The sequence below is a fragment of the Solanum stenotomum genome, chromosome 6, assembly GCF_019186545.1.
Source record: "Solanum stenotomum isolate F172 chromosome 6, ASM1918654v1, whole genome shotgun sequence".
NCBI classification, from domain to species: Eukaryota; Viridiplantae; Streptophyta; class Magnoliopsida; order Solanales; family Solanaceae; genus Solanum; species Solanum stenotomum.
Genome location: NC_064287.1, coordinates 32,200,806 through 32,221,905, shown reverse-complemented (window position 1 = coordinate 32,221,905; position 21,100 = coordinate 32,200,806). Strand labels below are relative to the sequence as shown.

General features: G+C 37.0%; 1 protein-coding gene across 1 annotated transcript; it reads right to left on the bottom strand.

Annotated features, from left to right (window-relative positions):
* Nucleotides 1-618: 618 nt before the first annotated feature.
* On the bottom strand, nucleotides 619-13,907 carry LOC125868664 (uncharacterized). The gene is made up of 4 exons (XM_049549262.1): nucleotides 13,860-13,907; nucleotides 13,335-13,779; nucleotides 1,168-1,230; nucleotides 619-650 (listed from the first exon to the last, which is right to left on the bottom strand). Exons 1-4 carry the CDS (start codon nucleotides 13,905-13,907, stop codon nucleotides 619-621), a joined length of 588 nt encoding a protein of 195 aa, XP_049405219.1.
* Nucleotides 13,908-21,100: the final 7,193 nt, after the last annotated feature.

Genomic DNA, 21,100 nt, shown 5'->3' with positions numbered 1-21,100 from the left:
AGGCTTTAGATCTATTGTTGATATTTCTAAAGCCATGTAAGCAAAGTTGTGGTGGAAGTTTAGGACCCAGAACTCTTTATGGGCTTTCTATGGTATAAGTACTGCAAGAAGCAGATCCCAACCCTGGTTCAGTGCAAAAGGGGATCTCAAGTTTGGAAGCATATGTTACAGAATATGGATGAAATTAAAAATCATTTGTGGTGGGAACCTAGGGGTGGTACCTCTAACGTTTGGTATGAAAACTGGTCTAATCTAGGCTTGTTGTATAAGGTCCCAACAAATTGTGACACTTGCCAAAATCTAAGAGAGATTAAGGAGTTTCTCACAGAAGATGGTTGGGACTTGGGAAAAATGAAGATGGTACTTCCAGCACATGTAGTGGAGTATACAAGGAATTACATGTGAGGTATACAACTAACTGATTAGCACGACAAGGCATGGTGGACAAAAAATAGCAAAGGAACTTTCACTATCAAAAGTGCTTGGGAACTTCTGAGAAACAAGGAGGAAGTGCATGAAGACTTTAGTCTCTTGTGGAGGAAAGGTCTTCCTTTTCAGATTTCTTTTTTGAGCTGGAGGATCTGGAAAGGGAAGCTACCAGTTGGTCAACTTCTACACTCATGGAGCACAAACACATCCAGTGATTGTAGCTGTTGCCATAGCCCAGAAATAGAATCCATAGAACATCTATTCTACAATGGAGAAATGGCTAAAGGAATTTGGAATCACTTTACCAGTGCAACAGGAGTACAAAGAGGCCCATTCCTCAAGCAATCTGTACGACTATGGTGTCACTCCCCGAGCCTACACCCTGGGCGGAACTGGCACTCGAGAACTATTGCTGGCCCCAAGCGAACCCTTGGCTTGGCTTATTACTCAACGAAAGACTTTAAACATTAAATAAAGAACTCAAATGCACGATAACTCAACTTCCTCAAACTAAACTCATAATATTTTAGAAATAAACATTTTAACTTAGCCAAAGTAACAACTCAAATCTAAACATAAGCCAATAACAAGGTAAAGACAAATAAACTAACTGACTGTCTATCTATGAAGTCTGTAATAACTGAGATGGATGTCAGGACAAGAGATCCGATCATCATAACAACTGAAAACTACTAAGGCAATATAAATAGAGATCCTCTGGAAAGCAAGGAGGCTCACCACAAGAATCTGGATGCTCAACTAGATCAACGAAACACTGGATGCTATCCTGGTTACCTGTATCTGCATCATTAGAAGATGCATGCCAAATGGCATCAGTACATTAAATGTACGAGTATGCGAGGGGAATTATAAAACAAGACATAAACATGAAAGGAACTGAAGAACTTACCTCGCTCAACTCAACTCAACATAACTGAACTCATTTAAATATAAATTAGTTTAAAACAAGTGCAATATAAAGAAAAAACTGTTTAAAACATGATATCAACTCTGTGTGTATGCAAAGGTGCATACAACTCTGAAATGTATGTAAAAGTATAATAAACTGTGTATATAAGAATAAAATTACTTCTGTGGGAGTTTCTCTAACCGACAACCATCACTTATGAGCTATTGTGATGACACAACATTTTGCCTCACGCTACCAGGGCAGTCCTATACCATGCAGAGGGTATAGAACCTGAACTACTAAGTGGATCCACTAGTCTATGCTAAAAAGACTAAGAAATCTTCTAAAAAGTATGACCCTTTTCTACCTTTGGTGGGTAGATGGTTTATGGGGGCTGTGAGTTGTCTGAACTCTCCCCCATATCGGTCCTCAATATTACTCCCAAAATATGATACTAGCTCTTATATTTAAAAACATACTTCTTTCGGTGATTTGAGATAATTACTCTAAAACTTTGTTTAAAGGCTATCTTCGAAATTAAAGTTTCCTCTCTTGCTTAATTGTGAAAGCATTTACTCTTTAACTAAAAACTAGCTCAAAGACTCTTTGGAAATCTCAGTTTCCTTTCTTGTTTAAATGTGAAAACATTTACTCTTTACTGAAAAACTAGCTCAAAGGCTCTTTTTAAAATCAAAGTTTCCTTTCTTCTTTAAATGTGAAAACATTTTACTCTTTGGAAATATATAGTCCCGATATAATGTTATGAAGAAATGAACTTCAAACTTTACTTTTTACTCAACACAAAACTCAAGTCTTAAAACAAAGTTAAAATATTTGTAAAAAACTTTTGGAAGACTCTATGAACTTCTCTTTATTTGGCTCTTAACTTCTCTTGACTTGACAATTAACTTTCCTTGAATTGAATTATGGATTCAAGGATTGTGATTTGTGATAGGAAAGGCCTCATGATGTTTAGGAGTGTTTTTAGATAGTTAAACATGAGAAAATATCAAGAAATCAGTGTCTGGAAGCAAGGCCGCGATGCGGAGATGCATTTAATTATTTGGTTGCGAAATAACTTTTGAGGCAGAATGGTCCGTGATCTCTCCACGATGCGAGGAAGATTTTTCCAATCCTAAGGAATAGGTCCGCTTCGCGGACCCGGTACCCATATTATGCCGATTTTTTCCTTCTTCATTTTCTGACCCCAATTTGCCTAAACTCAATTCTTTTTCTCAAATTATCATTAGATTGAGATACCCAACAAATGTACCCAATAACCTAATTCAAAACAACTCTAAAATTGACCTGAAACACTCAAGAACTCCTCAATCTCATCCCAAATTCAAGAACGAAAGTAATTCAAGAATACAACTCAAGAACGTCAATGTCTTAATCTTTTAGGACAAAAATCATACTGAAATAAAAATGTTTGGCACATGGGTGAATGAACCCAACGCTCTGTGAACTCACATACCTCGTAGGGATCACCCCTTGACGAAATCCATAATCAAACTTGAACGATTTTGACGAATCTTGCTTCTTCTCCTCTTCTCTCAAAACCCTAACTCTTTTTTTGGAAAAGCGTAAACTGACCAAGTTCAGTTTAGACCCCAATAAAACTCCTAAAAGTGAATTAAAATAATTGGGAAAGGAAATGACTAAAATACCCTTCCAAAATCCGGATTAGATTTTCCTTATTTGAACAACCCAACTTCCAATGGGTATATCTCACTCATACGAAGTTGGAATAGCGCAAACTTGATGGCGTTGGAAAGATTATACCAAGATATTTCGTACGATATCTAGGAACACACCTAACTCATCCTGATCTAGGAGTTATAGTCGTTTGAAGTTGACCAAAAATCCAACTTAACATACTTAACAAATTTAGATTTTTATATACTTTCCAAAAATGACTATTTCCACTTTTTAACTTCTTTCTAGTTACAGGGTGTTAAAACATCTCCCCCTTGGGAATATACTTCCTCGAATGAGCTTAATCTTAGTAGGCTAAGGGTGTAACATATAACATTTAGTTCAAACATCCAACAAGCAATGCAATTAGAACATGCTAACTTATAAATAAAAGGCCAAGAAAAAGGATTAGTATCTTAATTTGGAACTACTCCAGATTCGAAGAGATGTGAATATCTATTCTTCATATCCTCCTCAGCTTCCCAAGTGGCTTCCTCAACAAACTGATTCCTCCAAAGAACTTTGACTGATGCTACCTCCTTTGTTCTCAACTTGTGAACTTGGCGATCTAGAATCTGGACCAGAATCTCTTCATAAGATAAGATATCTTTGATCCCAATATCTTCAGTTGGTATGATCAATGAAGGATCACCCATGCACTTCTTCAACATGGAGATGTAAAAAAAAAAAAACGAATGAACCGCTACCAACTCTTGTGGTAGGTCTCTCACATAAGCTACCTTGCCAATTTTCTTGGATATTCTGTAAGGACCAATATACCGGGAACTAAGCTTCCCCTTCTTACCAAATCTCGTAACACCCTTATTGGCTGAAACTTTCAAGTAACCCAATCGTCTACTTCAAACTCTAACTCCCTTCTCCTAACATCAGTGTAGGATTTCTGACGACTCTGCGCTATTTTCAACCCTTCTTGAATCAGTATCACTTTCTCCATAGCTTGATAAACTAAGTCTGGTCCTATCAACCAAGCTTCACCAACTTCAAACTATCCAATAAGATATCTGCATCTTCTCCTATGAAGAGCTTCATAAGGAGTCATCTGGATGCTAGAGTAGTAACATTGTTGTAAACAAACTTAATGAGAGGTAGGTGATCATCCCAATTACCTTTGAAATCAATAACACAATCTACCTTAATACCTCAAAACACCATCTCCCCCTTGTTCAAAAGCCATCACTTTTTGCTTATGAACACTCGCCTTTAATTCAAGCAATAAAGGATCTTGGTCTTGCTTCTCTTTTACTTCTGACACTAATGATGTTTCAGCCCCATTCATCACGAGTACTCCTCCTTCTGTGGAATCCATTAGTCGAACTCCTAGTTGTGCAAGTCTATGAACCTCTTTTGCTAACTCTTTCTTTTCTTCCTCAACATGGGCGGTACTACCCATAGACAACCTGCTTAAAGTATTAGCAACAACATTAGCTTTACCTAGGTGATAAAGAATACTCATGTCATAATCCTTGAGTAATTCTAACCACCTCCTTTGTCTGAGATTAAGCTCTTTCTGAGTAAACACATACTAAATACTCTTATGATCAGTGAATACATCCACATGAACACCATAAAGATAATGGTACCATATTTTCAAAGAAAAAGCTACGGCAGCCAACTCTAGATAATGGGTTGGGTAATTTTTCTCATAAACTTTCAACTGTCTGGAGGCATAAGCTATAACTTTGCCATTCTACATTAACTCACAACCCAAACCAACTCTAGACACATCACAGTACAAAATAAAGCCTTGCGTACCTTCTGGTGAGGTCAATACTGGGGCAGTAGTCAACCTCTTTTTCAATTTCTGAAAGCATTTCACACAAGCTTCAGAGCATTGAAACTTCACTATTTTCTGAGTCAACTTGGTCAAAGGAGACGAAATAAACAAGAATCCCTCTACACACCTTATATAATATCACGCCAAACCCAAGAAATTCCTTATATGTGTTGGAGATATGGGTCTAGGCCAATTCTGCACTGCCTCTATTTTTTGGGTATCACCTTTAATTCCATCTCCAGGCACAATGTGGCCTAAGAATGCCACAGACTCAAGCCAAAACTCACACTTAGAGAACTTGGCTACAACTTTCTATCTCTAAAGTGTGGAGAACTATCCTGAGATGACTAACACGATCTTCTTCATTCCTTGAATAAATTATTATGTCATTAATGAAAACAATAACAAACATATCCAAATAAGGTTTGAATACTCTATTCATAAAATCCATGAATACTGTAGGCGCATTGGTCAAACCAAAGGACATAACCAGGAACTCATAATGACCATAACGATTTTTGAAAGCTGTCTTTGGAATATCACATTCCGTCACTCATAACTGATGGTAGCCAGATCCGAGGTCTATCTTAGAGAAACAGGTGGCACCCTGAAGCTGATCGAAAAGATCATCAATTGTTGGAAAAGGATAATTACTTTTGATGGTAACCTTGTTCAACTAACTGTAATCTAGACACATCCTAAGGGAACTATCCTTCTTCCCTACAAACAAGACCGGAGCGCCCCAAGGTGATAGACTTGGTCAAATAAATCCCTTATCAAAGAGGTTTTTCAACTGTTCTTTAAGCTATTTCAACTCTGCTGGAGCCATTCTATATGGCAGAATAGATATAGGACAAGAATCTGGAAGAAGGTCTATACCGAAGTCTATCTCTCTCTCAGGAGGGACTTCGAGAAGATCATCCGAAAAGACTTATAGAAACTCTTTTACTATTGCAGCTGACTGAATAAGAGGTATCTCCACACTAGAGTCATTAACTCAGACTAAGTGATAGACACACCCCTTTGAAACTAACTTCATTGCCTTAAGGTACAAAATGAAATGACCCTTAGGCACTACTGAACTACTTTTCTACTCTAAGAGTGGCTCATTTGGTAATTGGAACTTGACAACTCGACTACTACAATCAACGAAGGCATAACAGGCATGAAACCAGTCAATACCAAGAATGATATCAAAATCTACCATGTCTAACTCAACTAAATCAACCATGGTACTCTTGTTATTGATGAAAATAGGACAATCACGATAGACTCTCTCGGCTAGAATAGACTCACCAACAGGTGTAGAAACATTGAATGGTCTAAGTTGCTCAGGAATAACATTAAAATTCATCGCGACATACGGAGTTACAAAGGATAAACTCGCTCCTAGGTCTAGTAAAGCATAAACATTAAAGTTGAAGACTTGGATCATACCAGTAACAACATCTAGCGAATCCTCTTGCTCTTGGTGACTTGTGATAACATATATGCAGTTTGATCCTCCGCTAGTACCGAAAGTAGCAACTCTTGGTGCAGCTCTGTCTGGTGGAGCAACTGAAGAAGACTGGGCTCTATTGCCCCAGTTACCACTACCCTTCTTGTTCTTTGGACATTCTCGCATGAAATCACCATTTTGTCCACACTTGAAGCAACCAGTGGAGCCATCACAACACATCCCTGAGTGGTTCCTACCACACTCAACACATGCAATAATCTTAGTACCCCCTTGTGCCATTCTACCATGTGACTGTGCAGGTCTAGCTCTTAAATTTTGGGAATTCTGACTATTGTACTTACATTTGTTTCTTGGTGCAGGTGCACCAACAAATGATGGACAAGGTCCTTTCTCCTTATGTTGGAAAGAAGACCGGTTCACAATTCTCTTTTGCTGCCCGGATTCATCCCCCGATGCCTTAGCCCTCTTATTTTTAAACCCTTCTCTATCCCTTAGCATGTCCTCCTTAACTTGTTGCACATGGATCATCAACCTTGCTATGCCCATGTCACCTATTAGCATGGTAGCCTTACTTTCCTTACCTGACAGACAAGGCAACCCAACAACGAATAAACTCATCCTGCTCGTCATGTTGGCAACCATCTCTTTGTTTCTCTTAGCTCATGGGGAAAGAAGCCCCAAGAAAGCACTCTCAAAATAGTCCAACTCACAATCGGTTACGTGCAAGAACAAGTTAGAAATAAACTTTTTTAGAGATAAAACTCTAACGCATGAAATGAGTATGAAAGAAGTGAAGGAATTTCCTAAATGTTGTAGCCTCCTAATTATAGATGTGGCGCGCTTCACACTGATAACTATGACTCTATAGACACGGCTTCATAGACTCCCTAGGACTCTTGAACTCTGAGCTCCGATACCAAGTTTTTCATGCCCCAAGCCAACACCCATGGGCGGGACTAGAACTCGAGAACCATTACTGGCCCCAAGCGAGCCATTGGCCTAGACTACTTACTCAGTGAAAGACTTTAAGCATTAAGAAAAGAACTCAAATGCAAGGTAACTAAACTTTCTCAAACTAAACTCATAATGTTTCAGAAATAAACATTTAACTTAGCCAAAGTGGCAACTCAAATTTGAACATAAGCAAATAACAAGGTAAAAACAAATGAACTAACTGACTGTCTATCGATGAAGCCTCTAATAACTGAGATGGATGTCGGATAAGACCCCCGATCATCCTAACAACTGAAAACTACTAAAGAAATATAAATAGGGATCCTCCGGAAAGCAATGAGGCTTACTACAAGACTCTGAATACTCAATTGGAACAACGAAGCGCTGGATGCTGATCTTGGTTACCTATATCTGCATCATTAGAAGATGCAGGCTGATGAGTCCACAAATTGGACTAATTTAGGGCTTTATTTTGATAAGAATAGTGTCCTGGAATGCTTATTTTGTCTAAATATTTGATGAAAACTCTTAAGTTTCGGGTATTTGAAGTTTTAGTGAAAGCATGGACACTTAGGAGAAAATAGGAACAAAAAGACTGAACAGAACAAAGAAGCTGAAGCCCGAGCATCGCCAAGCACACTTGACAATTCACCGAAGGGATTTACTCCGCCCTTTGTTCCAGTACGCGAAGCCTTAAGGAGAAGGATAAAAAAGGCGATGAAAGGAGCAGTCGGTGCTTCGCCGAATAGTTTCGTGAAGCAGTACTATACCGCCCAATGGTCCAGAACGTGAAGATGCGGAAGGCAAGCACGAAACAACGATGAGACAGACGAAAGGCGAGTCGCTGAAGTCATTCAACGATATCGATTAACTTCGCTGAAAGATCCGCCAACGCTATTTTCTAAAGTCTATAAACACTGAACTTGTTATTAATTATAAAGAGTGGAACATTTATTTTACTTTCCAGAATAGAATAGTTCTTTCGGATATTTTTCTCTCAAATTTGTAGAGGGATTTTGGGAGACTTGAAGAAAGAAGGATTTCATCTTCCCCAAGTTGGAAGTGGATCTTCTCCATTCTTCTTCCTTTGCTTAAATCAAGGTTTAATTTCTTATACCCATTTGATTTTATTATCATTTTAGGTGTATTTTGTTATTTCTTGATGTGTGACTAAAACCCCCCATTCTTGGGGTGTGATTTAGCAAATATGTGTTGATATTATTGTTTGGTCATGCTTGCTGATAGGTTAGATGTAGTTTAATGATGATTTCACCTAGTGGTTGTGGCTTAATCTAAAGGGTTTGTAGTTGTAAATACAAATCCACCCATGTGTTTTCGGCTTGCTCGAGAGGGAGGTCACGAAACCAAGACTACTAGATTGATGGCCTAAGGAGTTGGTCAACATGAGGTTCAACCCGAGAGGGTGTGCCCTAGTCTTATATCCTAACACTCAGCTCGAGAGAGTGAGTGGGGTAAGGCGTAGACTGGTCTTCATGCAACAAATGGGTGTCTGAGAGGAACGCATTTGAGACGGGGTAAGTTGCCTGAGAGGGAACTTATTTCCATTTAAAGCTTAGCCTAGTCACTATTATCTTACAAATTTCCTTTCAAAAACATGTACCCAACTGCTTATCTCAATTTGTATTGCGGTTAAACCCCAAGAACATTTCCCCATACTTGATTTTCATGTTAATTTTTGCTATTTTTACTAATTGTGACAAAACCCCCAATTGATATTTGACACTTTTGTGTCACCCCATTTAATTTACCATTTTTTATTCATTAATGTCTTTAGCTACGACTAGTTAGAGCTTAATTTTATTTTTTCTATCAATTCTCAAAACCACTCCCTTGGTACACGACCCCAACCTTTAGTTGGGTTACTATACTATCGACGATCGTAGACACTCATACCGTAGGTTAGTGTCGTTGGTCACGATAAGCCGCTGCCGGGGTGTGGTGTTATTTGAGAATTTTTAGATTAGTAGAAATTTTGTTCTTCTTAGTTGTAATCTACTTACCTAATCCTTAGTTTTGTCTAGTTGTTTGTGTGTTGAGATAGGATAATGAGTATACATGATGGGGATGGTGGACCAACATATTACCTCCCAGAAGAAGTGATGAGATTCAGGGATCATATCTTGAACTTTTGGTAGCAAGTCCACGACGTGGAGATGCATTTAATTAATTGGTTGCGAAATAACTTTTGAGGCAGAACGGTCCGTGACCGCTCCGCGATGCGAGAAAGATTTTTCCAATCCTGAGGAACATGTCCGCGATGTAGACCTGGTACCCAGATTTTGCCTACTTTTTCCTTCTTCGTTTTCTGACCTCAATTCCCCTAAACTCGATTCTTTTTATCAAATTCTCTTTAGATTCAGATACCCAACAAATGTACCCAAGAACCTGACTCAAAAAAACTCTAAAATCTACCTTAAACTCTCAACAACTCCTCAATCTCATCCCAAATTCAAGAACGAAAGCAATTCAAAAATACAACTCAAGAATATCAAAGTCTCAATCTTTTAGGATGAAAATCATACTGAAATAAACATGTTTGGTGCATGGGTGAACGAACCCAATGCTATGTGAACTCACATACCACCTAGGGATTACCCCTTGACGAAATCCATGATCAAACTTGAACGATCTTGATGAATCTTGCTTCTTCTCCTCTTTTCTCCTCTTCTTTTCTCTTCTCTCAAAATCCTAACTTTTTTTTGGAAAAGCGTAAACTGACCAAGTTCAGTTTAGACCCCAACTGAACTCCTAAAAACGAATTAAAATAATTTGGAAAGGAAAAGACTAAAATACCTTTCCAAAATCCGAATTAGATTTTCCTTATTTGGACAACTCAACTTCCAATGGGCATATCTTACTAATACGAACTAAGAATAGCGTAAACATGTTGGCGTTGGAAAGATTGTTTCAAGATATTTTCTACGATATCTGGAAACACATCTAACTCATCTTGATCTAGGTGTTATGGTTGTTTGAAGTTGACCAAAAATCCAACTTAACATACTTAACAAATTTTCCAGTTTTTTATATTCTTTCCAAAAATGACTATATCCATTTTTTAACTTCTTTCTAGTTACGGGGTGTTACAATATCTCCCCCTTAGGAACATTCGTCCTAGAATGAGCTTACTCTTAGTAGGCTAATGGTGTAATATCTAACATTTAGTTCAAACACCCAACAAGCAATGCAATTACGACATGCTAACTTATACATAAAATGCTAAGAAAAAGGATTTGTACCTTAATTTGGAACTTCTCCAGATTCGAATAGATGTGGATATCTTTTCTTCATATCCTCCTCAGCTTCCCAAGTGGCTTCCTCAACAAACTGATTCCTCCAAAGAACTTTGACTGATGCTACCTCCTTTGTTCTCAACTTGTGAACTTGGCGATCTAGAATCTGGACCGGAATCTCTTCATAAGATAAATTATCTTTGATCCCAATATCTTCTGTTGATATGATCAATGAAGGATAGCCCATGCACTTCTTCAACATGGAGATGTAAAAAAAAAACCCCGGATAAACCGCTGCTAACTCTTGTGGTAGCTCTAAGTCATAAGCTACACTGCCAATCCTCTTGGATATTCTGTAAGAACCAATATACTGGGGACTAATCTTTCCTTTCTCATAACACCCTTCATGGGTGAAACTTTTAAGTAACCCAATCATCTACTTCGAACTCTAACTCCATTCTCCTAGCATTAGTGTAGGATTTCTAACGACTCTGTGCTGTTTTCAACCTTTCTTGAATCACTTTCACTTTCTCCATAGATTTATGAACTAAGTATGGTCCTATTAACCCAGCTTCACCAGTTTCAAACCATCCAATAGGAGATCTGCATCTTCTCCCATAAAAAACTTCATAAGGAGCCATTTAGATGCTAGAGTGGTAACTATTGTTATAAGCAAACTCAATGAGAGGTAGGTGATCATCCCAATTACCCTTGAAATCAATCACACAATATACCTTCATACCTCAAAACACCATCCTCCCCCTTGTTCAAAAGCCATCACTTTTTGCTGATGAACACTTGACTTTAATTCAAGCAATAAAGAATGTTGGTCTTGCTTATCTTTTACTTCTGACACTAATGATGATTTAGCCCCATTCATCACCACTGCTCCTCCTTCTGTGGAATCCATTAGTCGAACTCCTAGTCGTGCAAGTCTATGAACCCCTTTGCTAACTCTTTCTTTTCTTCCTCAACATGGACGGTACTACCCATAGACAACCTGCTTAAAGTATTAGCAACAACATTAGCTTTACCTATGTGATAAAGAATACTCATGTCATAATCTTTGAGTAATTCTAACCACCTCCTTTGTCTGAGATTAAGCTCTTTTTGAGTAAACACATACTGAAGACTCTTGTGATCAGTGAATACATCCGCATGAACACCATAAAGATAAGGGCAGCATATTTTCAAAGCAAATACTATGAAAGCCAACTCTAGATCAAGGGTTGGGTAATTCTTCTCATGAACTTTCAATTGTCTCGAGGCATAAGCTATAACTTTGCCATTCTGCATTAACACACAACCCAAACAAACTCTAGACGCATCACAATACACAACAAAGCCTTACGTACCTTCTAGTAAGTTCAATACTGGGCAGCGGTCAACCTCTTTTTCAATTCCTGAAAGCGTTTCTCACAAGCTTCAAATCATTGAAATTTCACTCTTTTCTGAGTCAACTTGGTCAAAGGGGACGAAATAGACGAGAACCTCTCTACGCACCTTCTATAATATCCTGCCAAACCCAAGAAACTCCTAATATCAGTTGGAGTTGTGGGTCTATGCCAATTCTGCACTGCCTCTATTTTCTGGGTATCAACTTTAATTCTCTCTCCAGACACGATGTGGCCTAAAACTGCCACAGACTCAAGCCAAAACTCACACTTAGAGAACTTGACATACAACTTTCTATCTCTTAGAGTTTGGAGAACTATCTTAAGATGACTAGCATGATCTTCTACATTCCTTGAATAGATTAGTATGTCAACAATGAAGACGATAACAAACATATTTTAATAAGGTTTGAATACTCTATTCATAAGGTCCATGAATGTTGCAGACGCATTCGTCAAACCAAAGGACATAACTAGTATCTCATAATGACCATAACGGTTTTTGAAAGCTGTCTTTGGAATATCACATTCCCTTACTCTTAACTGATGGTAGCCAGATCTGAGGTCTATCTTAGTGAAACAGGTGGTAACCTTGTTCAAATAACGGTAATCTATACACATCCGAAGGGAACCATCCTTCTTTCTCACAAACAAGACATGAGGCCCCAAGGTGAGACACTTGGTCGAATAAAACCCTTATGAAAGAGGTTTTTCAACTGTTCTTTAATCCCTTTCAATTCTGCTGCAACCATTCTATATGGAGAAATAGATATAGGATGAGTATCTGGAAGACGGTCTATACCGAAGTCTATCTCTCTCTTAGGATGGACTCCGAGAAGATCATCTGATAAGACTTCTAGAAACTTTTTTACTACTGCAACTGACTGAATAAGAGGTAGCTCAACACTAGAGTCATTAGTTCGGACTAAGTGATAGACACACCCCTTTGAAACTTACTTCCTTGCCTTAAGGTATGAAATGAAATGACCCTTAGGCACTGCTGAACTACTTTTCCACTCTAAGACTGACTCATTTGGAAACTGGAACTTGACAACTCGAGTTCTACAATCAACTGAGGCATAACATGCATGATGCCAGTTCATACCAAGAATGACATCAAAATCTACCATGTCTAACTCAACTAAATCAGCCATGGTACTCTTGTGATTGACGGAAACAAGACAATCACGATAGGCTCTCTCTTCTAGAATAGACTAACCAACAGGTGAAGAAACACTGAATGGTTCACTAAGTTGCTCAGGAATAACATTAAAATTCATTGCAACATACAGAGTTACAAAGGATAAACTGACTCCTGGGTCTAGCAAAGCATAAACATTAAAATTGAAGACTTGGATCATACCAGTAACAACATCTAGCAAATCCTCTTGCTCTTGGCGACTTGTGATAGTATATAGGCGGTTTGATCCTCCGCCAGTACCAGAAGTAGCCCCTCTAGGTGCTGCTTTGTCTGGTGGAGCGACTGAAGAAGACTGAGCTCTATTGCCCCTATTACCACTACCCTGCTTGTTCTTTGGACATTCTCGCATGAAATGACCATTCTGTCCATACTTGAAGCAACCAGTAGAGCCATCACGACATATCCCTGAGTTGTTCCTACCATACTCAGCACATGCAGGATTCTTAGTACCCCCTTGTGCCATACTACTTTGCGACTTTGCAGGTCTAGCTCTGAAATTCACGGAATTCTGACTATTGTACTTACATTTGTTTCTTGTTGTAGGAGCACCAACAAATGATGGAGAAGGTCCTTTCTTCTTGTGTTGGTAAGAAGACCGGTTTGCAATTCTCTTTTGCTGCCTGGATTCATCCCCCAATGCCTTAGCCCTCTTATTCTTAAACTCTTCTCTATCCCTTATATTGTCCTCCTCAACTTATTGTACATGGATCAACAGCCTTGCTATGCCCATGCCACCTATTAGCATGGCTGCTTTACTTTCCTTACCTGACAGATGAGGAAACCAAACAACGAATAACTCATCCTGCACGTCATGTCGGCAACCATCTCTTTGGTTCTCTTAGCTTACGCGAAAAGAAACTCCCCATGAAAGCACTCTCAAAACAGTCCAACTCATAATCGGTAACATGCAAGAACGAGTTAGAAAGAAACCTTTTTAGAGATAAAACTCTAATGCACGAAATGAGTCTGAAAGAAGTGAAGGAATTTCCTAAATGTTGTAGCCTCCTAATTATAGATGTGGCGGGCTTCACACCGATAACTAGGACACTACATACATGACTTCATAGACTCCCCAGGACTCTTGAATGTTGAGCTCTGATACCAAGTTTGTCAAGCCCTGAGCCTACACCTTGGGTGGGACTGGCACTCGAGAACCATTGCTGGCCCCAAGGGAACCCTTGGCTTAGCTTACTTACTTAGCAAAAGACTTTAAGCATTAAGAAAAGAACTCAAATGCAAGATAACTCAACTTTCTCAAACTAAACTCATAATGTTTTAGAAATAAACATTTAACTTAGCCAAAGTGGCAACTCAAATTTGAACACAAGCCAATAACAAGGTAAAGAAAAATGAACTAACTGATAGTCTATCTATGAAGCCTCTAAAAACTGAGATAGATGTCAAGACAAGACCCCCGATCATCCTAACAACTGAAAACTACTAAAGCAATATAAATAGGGATCGTCTGGAAAGCAAGGAGGCTCACCACAAGACTATGAATGCTCAACTGGATCAACGAAGCGCTGGATGCTAATCCTGGTTACCTGTAGCTGCATCATTAGAAGATGCAGGCCAAATGGGATCAGTACATTGAATGTACGAGTATGCGAGTGGAATTCTAAAACAAGACATAAGCTTGAAAGGAACTGAAAAACTTACTGGCTCAACTCAACTCAACATAACTGAACTCATTATAATATAAAGCAGTTTAAAACAAGTGCAATATAAAGAAAAGTTGTTTAAAACATGAAATCAACTCTGTGTGTATTCAAAGATACATATAACTCTGAAATGTATGTAAAAATACAACAAACTGTTTATATAAGAATACAATTACTTCTGTGGGAGTTTCTCTAACCGATAGCAGTCACTTAAGAGCTATTATGATGATACATCATTTTCCCTCACGCTGCCAGGGCAGTCCTATACCTTGCCGAGGGTATAGAACCTGAACTACTAGGTGGATCCGCTAGTCTATGCTAAAAAGCACTAAGAAATCATCTAAAAAGTATGACCCTTTTCTACCCATGGTGGCTATATGGTTTATGGGGCTGTGAGTTGTCTGAACTCTCCCCCATATCGGTGCTCAATACTACTCCCAAAATATGATACAAGCTCTTATGTTTAAAAACATACTTCTTTCCGTGATTTGAGATAATTGCTCAAAAACTTAGCTCAAAGGCTATCTTAGAAATCAAAGTTTCCTCTCTTGCTTAATCGTGAAAGCATTTACTCTTTAACTAAAAACTAGCTCAAAGGCTCTTTGGAAATCTCAGTTTCCTTTCTTGTTTAAATGTTAAAACAATTACTCTTTACAGAAAAACTAGCTCAAATGCTCTTTTGGAAATCAAAGTTTCCTTTCTTTTTTAAAAGTGAAAACATTTTAGTCTTTGGGAATATATAGTCCCGATATACTCTTTTGAAGAAATGAACTTCAAACTTTACTCTTACTCAACTCAAAACTCAAGTCTTAAAACAAAGTTAAAACATTTGTAAAATACTTTTGGAAGACTCTATGAACTTCTCTTGACTTGACTCTTAACTTCTCTTGACTTAACTCTTAACTTCTCTTGACTTAACTCTTAACTTCTCTTGACTTGACTCTTAACTTTCCTTGAATTGAATTATGGATTCAAGGATTGTGATTTGTGATAGGAAATATCTCATGATGTTTAGGAGTGTTTTTAGATAGTTAAACATGAGAAAAGATAAAAAAATCATTGTCCGGAAGCAAGTCCGTGACGCGGATATGCATTTAATTATTTGGTCGCAAAATAATTTTTGAGGCAGAACGGTCCTTGACTGCTACGCGACGCGAGGAAGATTTTTCCAATCCTGAGGAACAGGTCCGCGACGTGGACCTGGTACCCAGATTCTACCGACTTTTTCCTTCTTCGTTTTCTGACCCCAATTCATCTAAACTCAGTTTTTTTTTCTTAAATTTTCTTTAGATTCAGATACCCAACAAATGTACCCAAGAACCTAACTCAAAACAACTCTAAAAGTGACCTTAAACTCTCAAGAACTCCTCAATCTCATCCCAAATTCATGAACGAAATCAATTCAAGAATACAACCCAAGAACATCAAAGTCTCAATCTTTTAGGACGAAAATTATACTGAAATAAACATGTTTGGCACATGGGTGAACAACCCCAACACTATGTGAACTCACATACCTCGTAGGGATCACCCCTTGATGAAATCCACGATCAAGCTTTAACGATCTTGACGAATCTTGCTTCTTCTCCTCTTTTCTCCTCTTCTTTTCTCTTCTCTCAAAACCCTAACTTTTTTTTTGGAAAAGCGTAAAATGATCAAGTTCAGTTTAGACCCCAATTAAACTCCTAAAAACGAATTAAAATAATTGGGAAAGGAAAAGACTAAAATATCTTTCCAAAATTCGGATTAGATTTTCCTTATTTGAACAACCCAACTTCTAATGGGCATATCCCACTCATACAAACTCGGCATAGTGCAAACTTGGCGGTGTTGGAAAAATTATTCCAAGATCTTTCCTACGATATCTGGAAACACATCTACTTATCCTGAGCTAGGATACTGGTCGTTTGAAGTTGACCAAAAATCCAACTTAACATACTTAACAATTTTTCCAGATTTTTATATTCTTTCCAAAAATGACTATTTCCACTTTTTAACTTCTTTCTAGTTACGGGGTGTTACATATGGTGAAAACAGAAGGTAACTCTTGGTGTAAAGTAGTTTATCAGGTTGTTCTTATGATCATGATGTGGTCCATCTGGAAAAGGAGGAAAACTATTTTGTATGGGGGCAAAGTGTCAATAAATAAGATTATAAGGGATATAGATGATTTGTTAAAGAAATTTATATGGAGTAGATTAAATCTAATTGATGGGAATAGGGGGCGATGTGATATCATTCAATTACTGGAAAGCTGTCACCGCAAAATTAGCTACAAGATTGTAAGGTGGAGTGCCCCTCCCCTTATATGTCTGAAGTCTAATACTGATGGGGCATCTAGGGGTAATACTGGACCCAACTCTGCTACATTTTGCATCAGAGATTCAGGAGGTAAAATTACAGTTGCTAAAGGATTTCTTTTACCTAACACAACTAGTATGGTGGTTGAAGCAATAGCCATAAAAGAAAGTCTGATGAATTGTAGAGATAACAAACTCATTTGTATTGTTATAAAGACAAATTCACTAGCAATGGTCAAGATTCTAGAAGGCAAATGGGAAGCTTCATGGAATGTGTCAGTAGAGATAAACTTGATTAAGGGGTTGCTGACCTTAATTACAACAAGTGTACAACACTTTTTTAGAGAGGGAAATACACTAGCTGATTATTTCACTAACCTAGTTTTTGATTTTGCAGGTAACTATCAATTTTAACAGTTTTCAGGAGGTTCCAAATCAAGGAAAAAGGTTAATAAACCTAGATAAACACAACATCCAAAATTTTAGAAGGTCATCAAAATAATTAAGCTAGCAACATTGAAATAAAGCAAACTGTGGATTGAAGTCAGTACGAAATAGGGCCATGTAAGAAGCTATTTCATAGGATTTAATTTTAGCACCTGGTGAGAGCTTGTAGGTTTCCAAATGACATTAAATCACTACATGGTCGGTTGGTATTGAAGTCAATATCCATGAGTTTACTGTTCTTGTTAAGCTAGATCAACAACATACAAATGCAACAATATGACAGATCATGTGCTTTCAGTGTCTTAGCTACTGGTGTTTCGCTGGATATTAAGATACATCGAATGAGTAGAAGAATGGTAATGGAGGTTATCTTTTCTCAAGCTATGATCTTGAAGGCATGTATGAAGTTTTCAATGTCTCTGAATTTGATAGCAGCAGCAGCGTAGACACATCCTTCGCTACCTGCATAAAAAAAATGAGAAGCTTTCAACAATTAATAGCTTGGTTTACATAAATTTGATGGTGGTATCATCCTCAATCGAGGGTCAACCCATCAATCTATGGAAATGGGCTAGAGGTTGTTGAATTGTCTACAGATGGGTCGGTGGGGATCAAAGACAGAGGACGAGATGAAGAAACGATAATGAAGGTTACTTTTTATCATCAACTATCAAGATATGATCTTGAAGGCATGGTTAAAGATTTTTCTGTTTTGCTGATTTGTTTTGTTAGGGTAGTTTCCTATTCTGTAATTAGAAAGAATGATTTAGGGCTTTAGGCTCTGTTGTCCTTTATCGGACATGGGCTGATATGGGCGTTTTTTACCCCTTTTGTTTAATAAAAATGGGCCTGGCCTATCTCTAACTTAATTTTTTTTTTACAATGGTTCAGTATTATCTCGATAAGTAACTTAAGAAACTTAAGAACTGTTTGTTTCCTTTTTCTAGAGAATAATGAGCGTACAGTACTTCATACCCGATTATATATGAATATATGCAGATTGTAAGAACCTTTATTCTCGAATCTTTGTTTCAAATTCATCAAAGGTAAATTTCATTTAATGATCTTGCTAGCGTATTGAAATCCATCGCTATGTGTTTGAGGTATTCTTGTTATTCACCACTGTATCATATCAATGTGCATTCATCTTATCAATTAGTCGTTGTCTACACTAAAAATCAAAAGCATCACTTAAGAACATTCATTTTCTTCATCTTAGTGTTTCTATTTTTAATCATTGTGTGTGTGACTCTTTTTTTTCATAACTTTTAAATTACTACTGATTTGTCCCACTATTTGTGATTGATTGAATTTTGTCTCTGATAGACCTCATTCAGATCTTGATTAATTTAGTCATCTTAGTTTGCTTATCTCAGTCTATGTCTAATTCTCTGTCTTTTCAAATATTTTTTTCAAGAAATCGCTCATCTTTGTTCTTCTCAATTTTTTTTAGGTATTTATTGATTGTTATTTTCTGTTGGCTTCCATTTTCCTTTTCCATTTATCTTTTCTTCATTCTGGATTTGTACCAATTCCTATTTTGTGCATGTATTCTTGTAATAACCAAAGAGGAAAAAGAAGATGGAAAAATCATTTTGTTCAGTTATCAAGCTACGATGCCAACATTTCCTTTCTTCCCGTGATAGTATTTACACTTTAAACTTTACATCAAAATAGTAATTTATATAAATATTTCAAAATGATATTCATATTGATTGTTAGGTCTTGAGAAACAATGAAAATTTGATTATACAACAAATTCTAAGACCAATAAAGACAAGGAATGGAATAAATAGGGATTTAAGGATTTTGCTTATGAGAAGTTTTCTTAAGTTGATATAACCAGATGCATATGAGTATTTCTTAACCATTTTCTTTTTCCTTTTGCATCTTTTTGGTAAAAACCTCTACATGTAGTTGGTCAACCACTGCCGATAACATACCTTTATACTGTTGAATAAAGCTAGCATCTCACTATTTAGATTGCTTTGAATTAGGATATAATATGATACTTTAGGCACATGGTACTTGCCTGTGTTTCTATTTTGCTTTTTGCCAGTTTTAGCTTCCATTGTAGATGGTGACAATCACATATATATATATATATCATCATCATATCATATCATCATATCATATATTACTAAAAGCGAGAAGCTCCAAAGATGAAAAGTTAGATTACCATTTATCCCTAGGCTAAATTAAACATCTAATTAATTAAATATTAAATAATAATATTTTAATTATTTTTTGAATTGTAAGCTATTTATTAGAAAGACAATGAAAGAATCATTAATAAATTGTAAGTTGCAATGAATTGTTTGATATACTTATCATTTTACCCCTACACTAAATTAAAATTTTAATTAATTAATTAAATATTAAATAATAATATAATATATATATACACTCCTAGGATAAACTAAACGTCAAATTAATTAATTATTAAATAATAATACTTTAACTATATTTTGAATTGTAGGTTATTTATTAGAAAGACAATGAAAGAATCATTAATTAAATTTTAAGTTATTTTTTAATATACTTATCATTTTACTCATATATATATTGTTGGTCCCCAAGCGAACTCTCATCCTGGCTGACTACAAGCGGAAGACTAACTCAAGCATACATAAGCATCAAACTGAAAGAAACGTTTAAAAACAGCTTACTAAATCACAAAACTTTGCTGAATATACTGAGTATGAATCATAAGTTTTAAATAAAATATCTGAAACTGAAAAACTTTCCAAAATAGTCTATCTATGAATTCTCTACTATACAAAGATAAGTGTCGGGACAAGACACACAACTCTTCAAGGGAACTACTACTAAAAACTAATAAAATTGGAGTCCTTCAAACGCAAGGAGGTATTACTCAAAAGCTGACGAACAGATGAAGTGATCTCAATAGACTCTTGTTGAGGATCCTAAGAACCTATATCAACATCATTAAAAGATGCAGGTCGAATGACATCAGTACATTGAATGTACGAGTATGTAATATAGCTGAATAACAAATAACCGAATTAAAGGACTACAATAGATATAGATATATATTCAACTGGATGTACAAAAATAAATGAGTGAAATCTTTAAAACACTATAAAAATACTCACTCATCTGTAAACTCTACCTATTAAGTGATATAATAAAAATACACTTTTAACTCTATTTGGGAGATTCTCTAACTGACAATCATCACTATGAGCTATGTGATGATACAACGTCTAACCCACCTGCCAGAACTGTCCTATACCTTACCGGGGTAGAGATGTCACGACCCAAGGACACACCCTAGATAGAACATGGCATATAGGACCCCGAGAGGCCCCATACAAGCCACTTAGCATTCATAACATAATAAAAAGAACATAGAGGGAAAGAACTACATTTCAAGTCTAAAGTTTTATAAAAGCAAAGCGGAAGTCTAAACACTTGTCTCATTAGTCATCTAGTACAATAGAATGAAATTGGGCCTATCCCATTCACCATGTCCAAAACTGAAAATAAGAAATAAAACTAAAACAATGAACATCCGTCCTCGAAGCATGAGGACTCACCAAAGCTCGGAAATCTCACAAATCAACCTCTAGCGATG

What these genes read in the sequence shown, in the direction of transcription:
- LOC125868664 (XM_049549262.1), bottom strand. Translation starts at nt 13,907, where the DNA reads ATGACGTGCAGGATGAGTTATTCGTTGTTTGGTTTCCTCATCTGTCAG. An exon ending in TTGGTTTCCTCATCTGTCAG is followed by an intron (nt 13,780 to 13,859) that starts GTAAGGAAAGTA and finishes TAAGTTGAGGAG; the next exon opens with GACAATATAAGGGATAGAGA. An exon ending in ACCTAGAGGGGCTACTTCTG is followed by an intron (nt 1,231 to 13,334) that starts GTACTGGCGGAG and finishes CTAATGATGCAG; the next exon opens with ATACAGGTAACCAGGATAGC.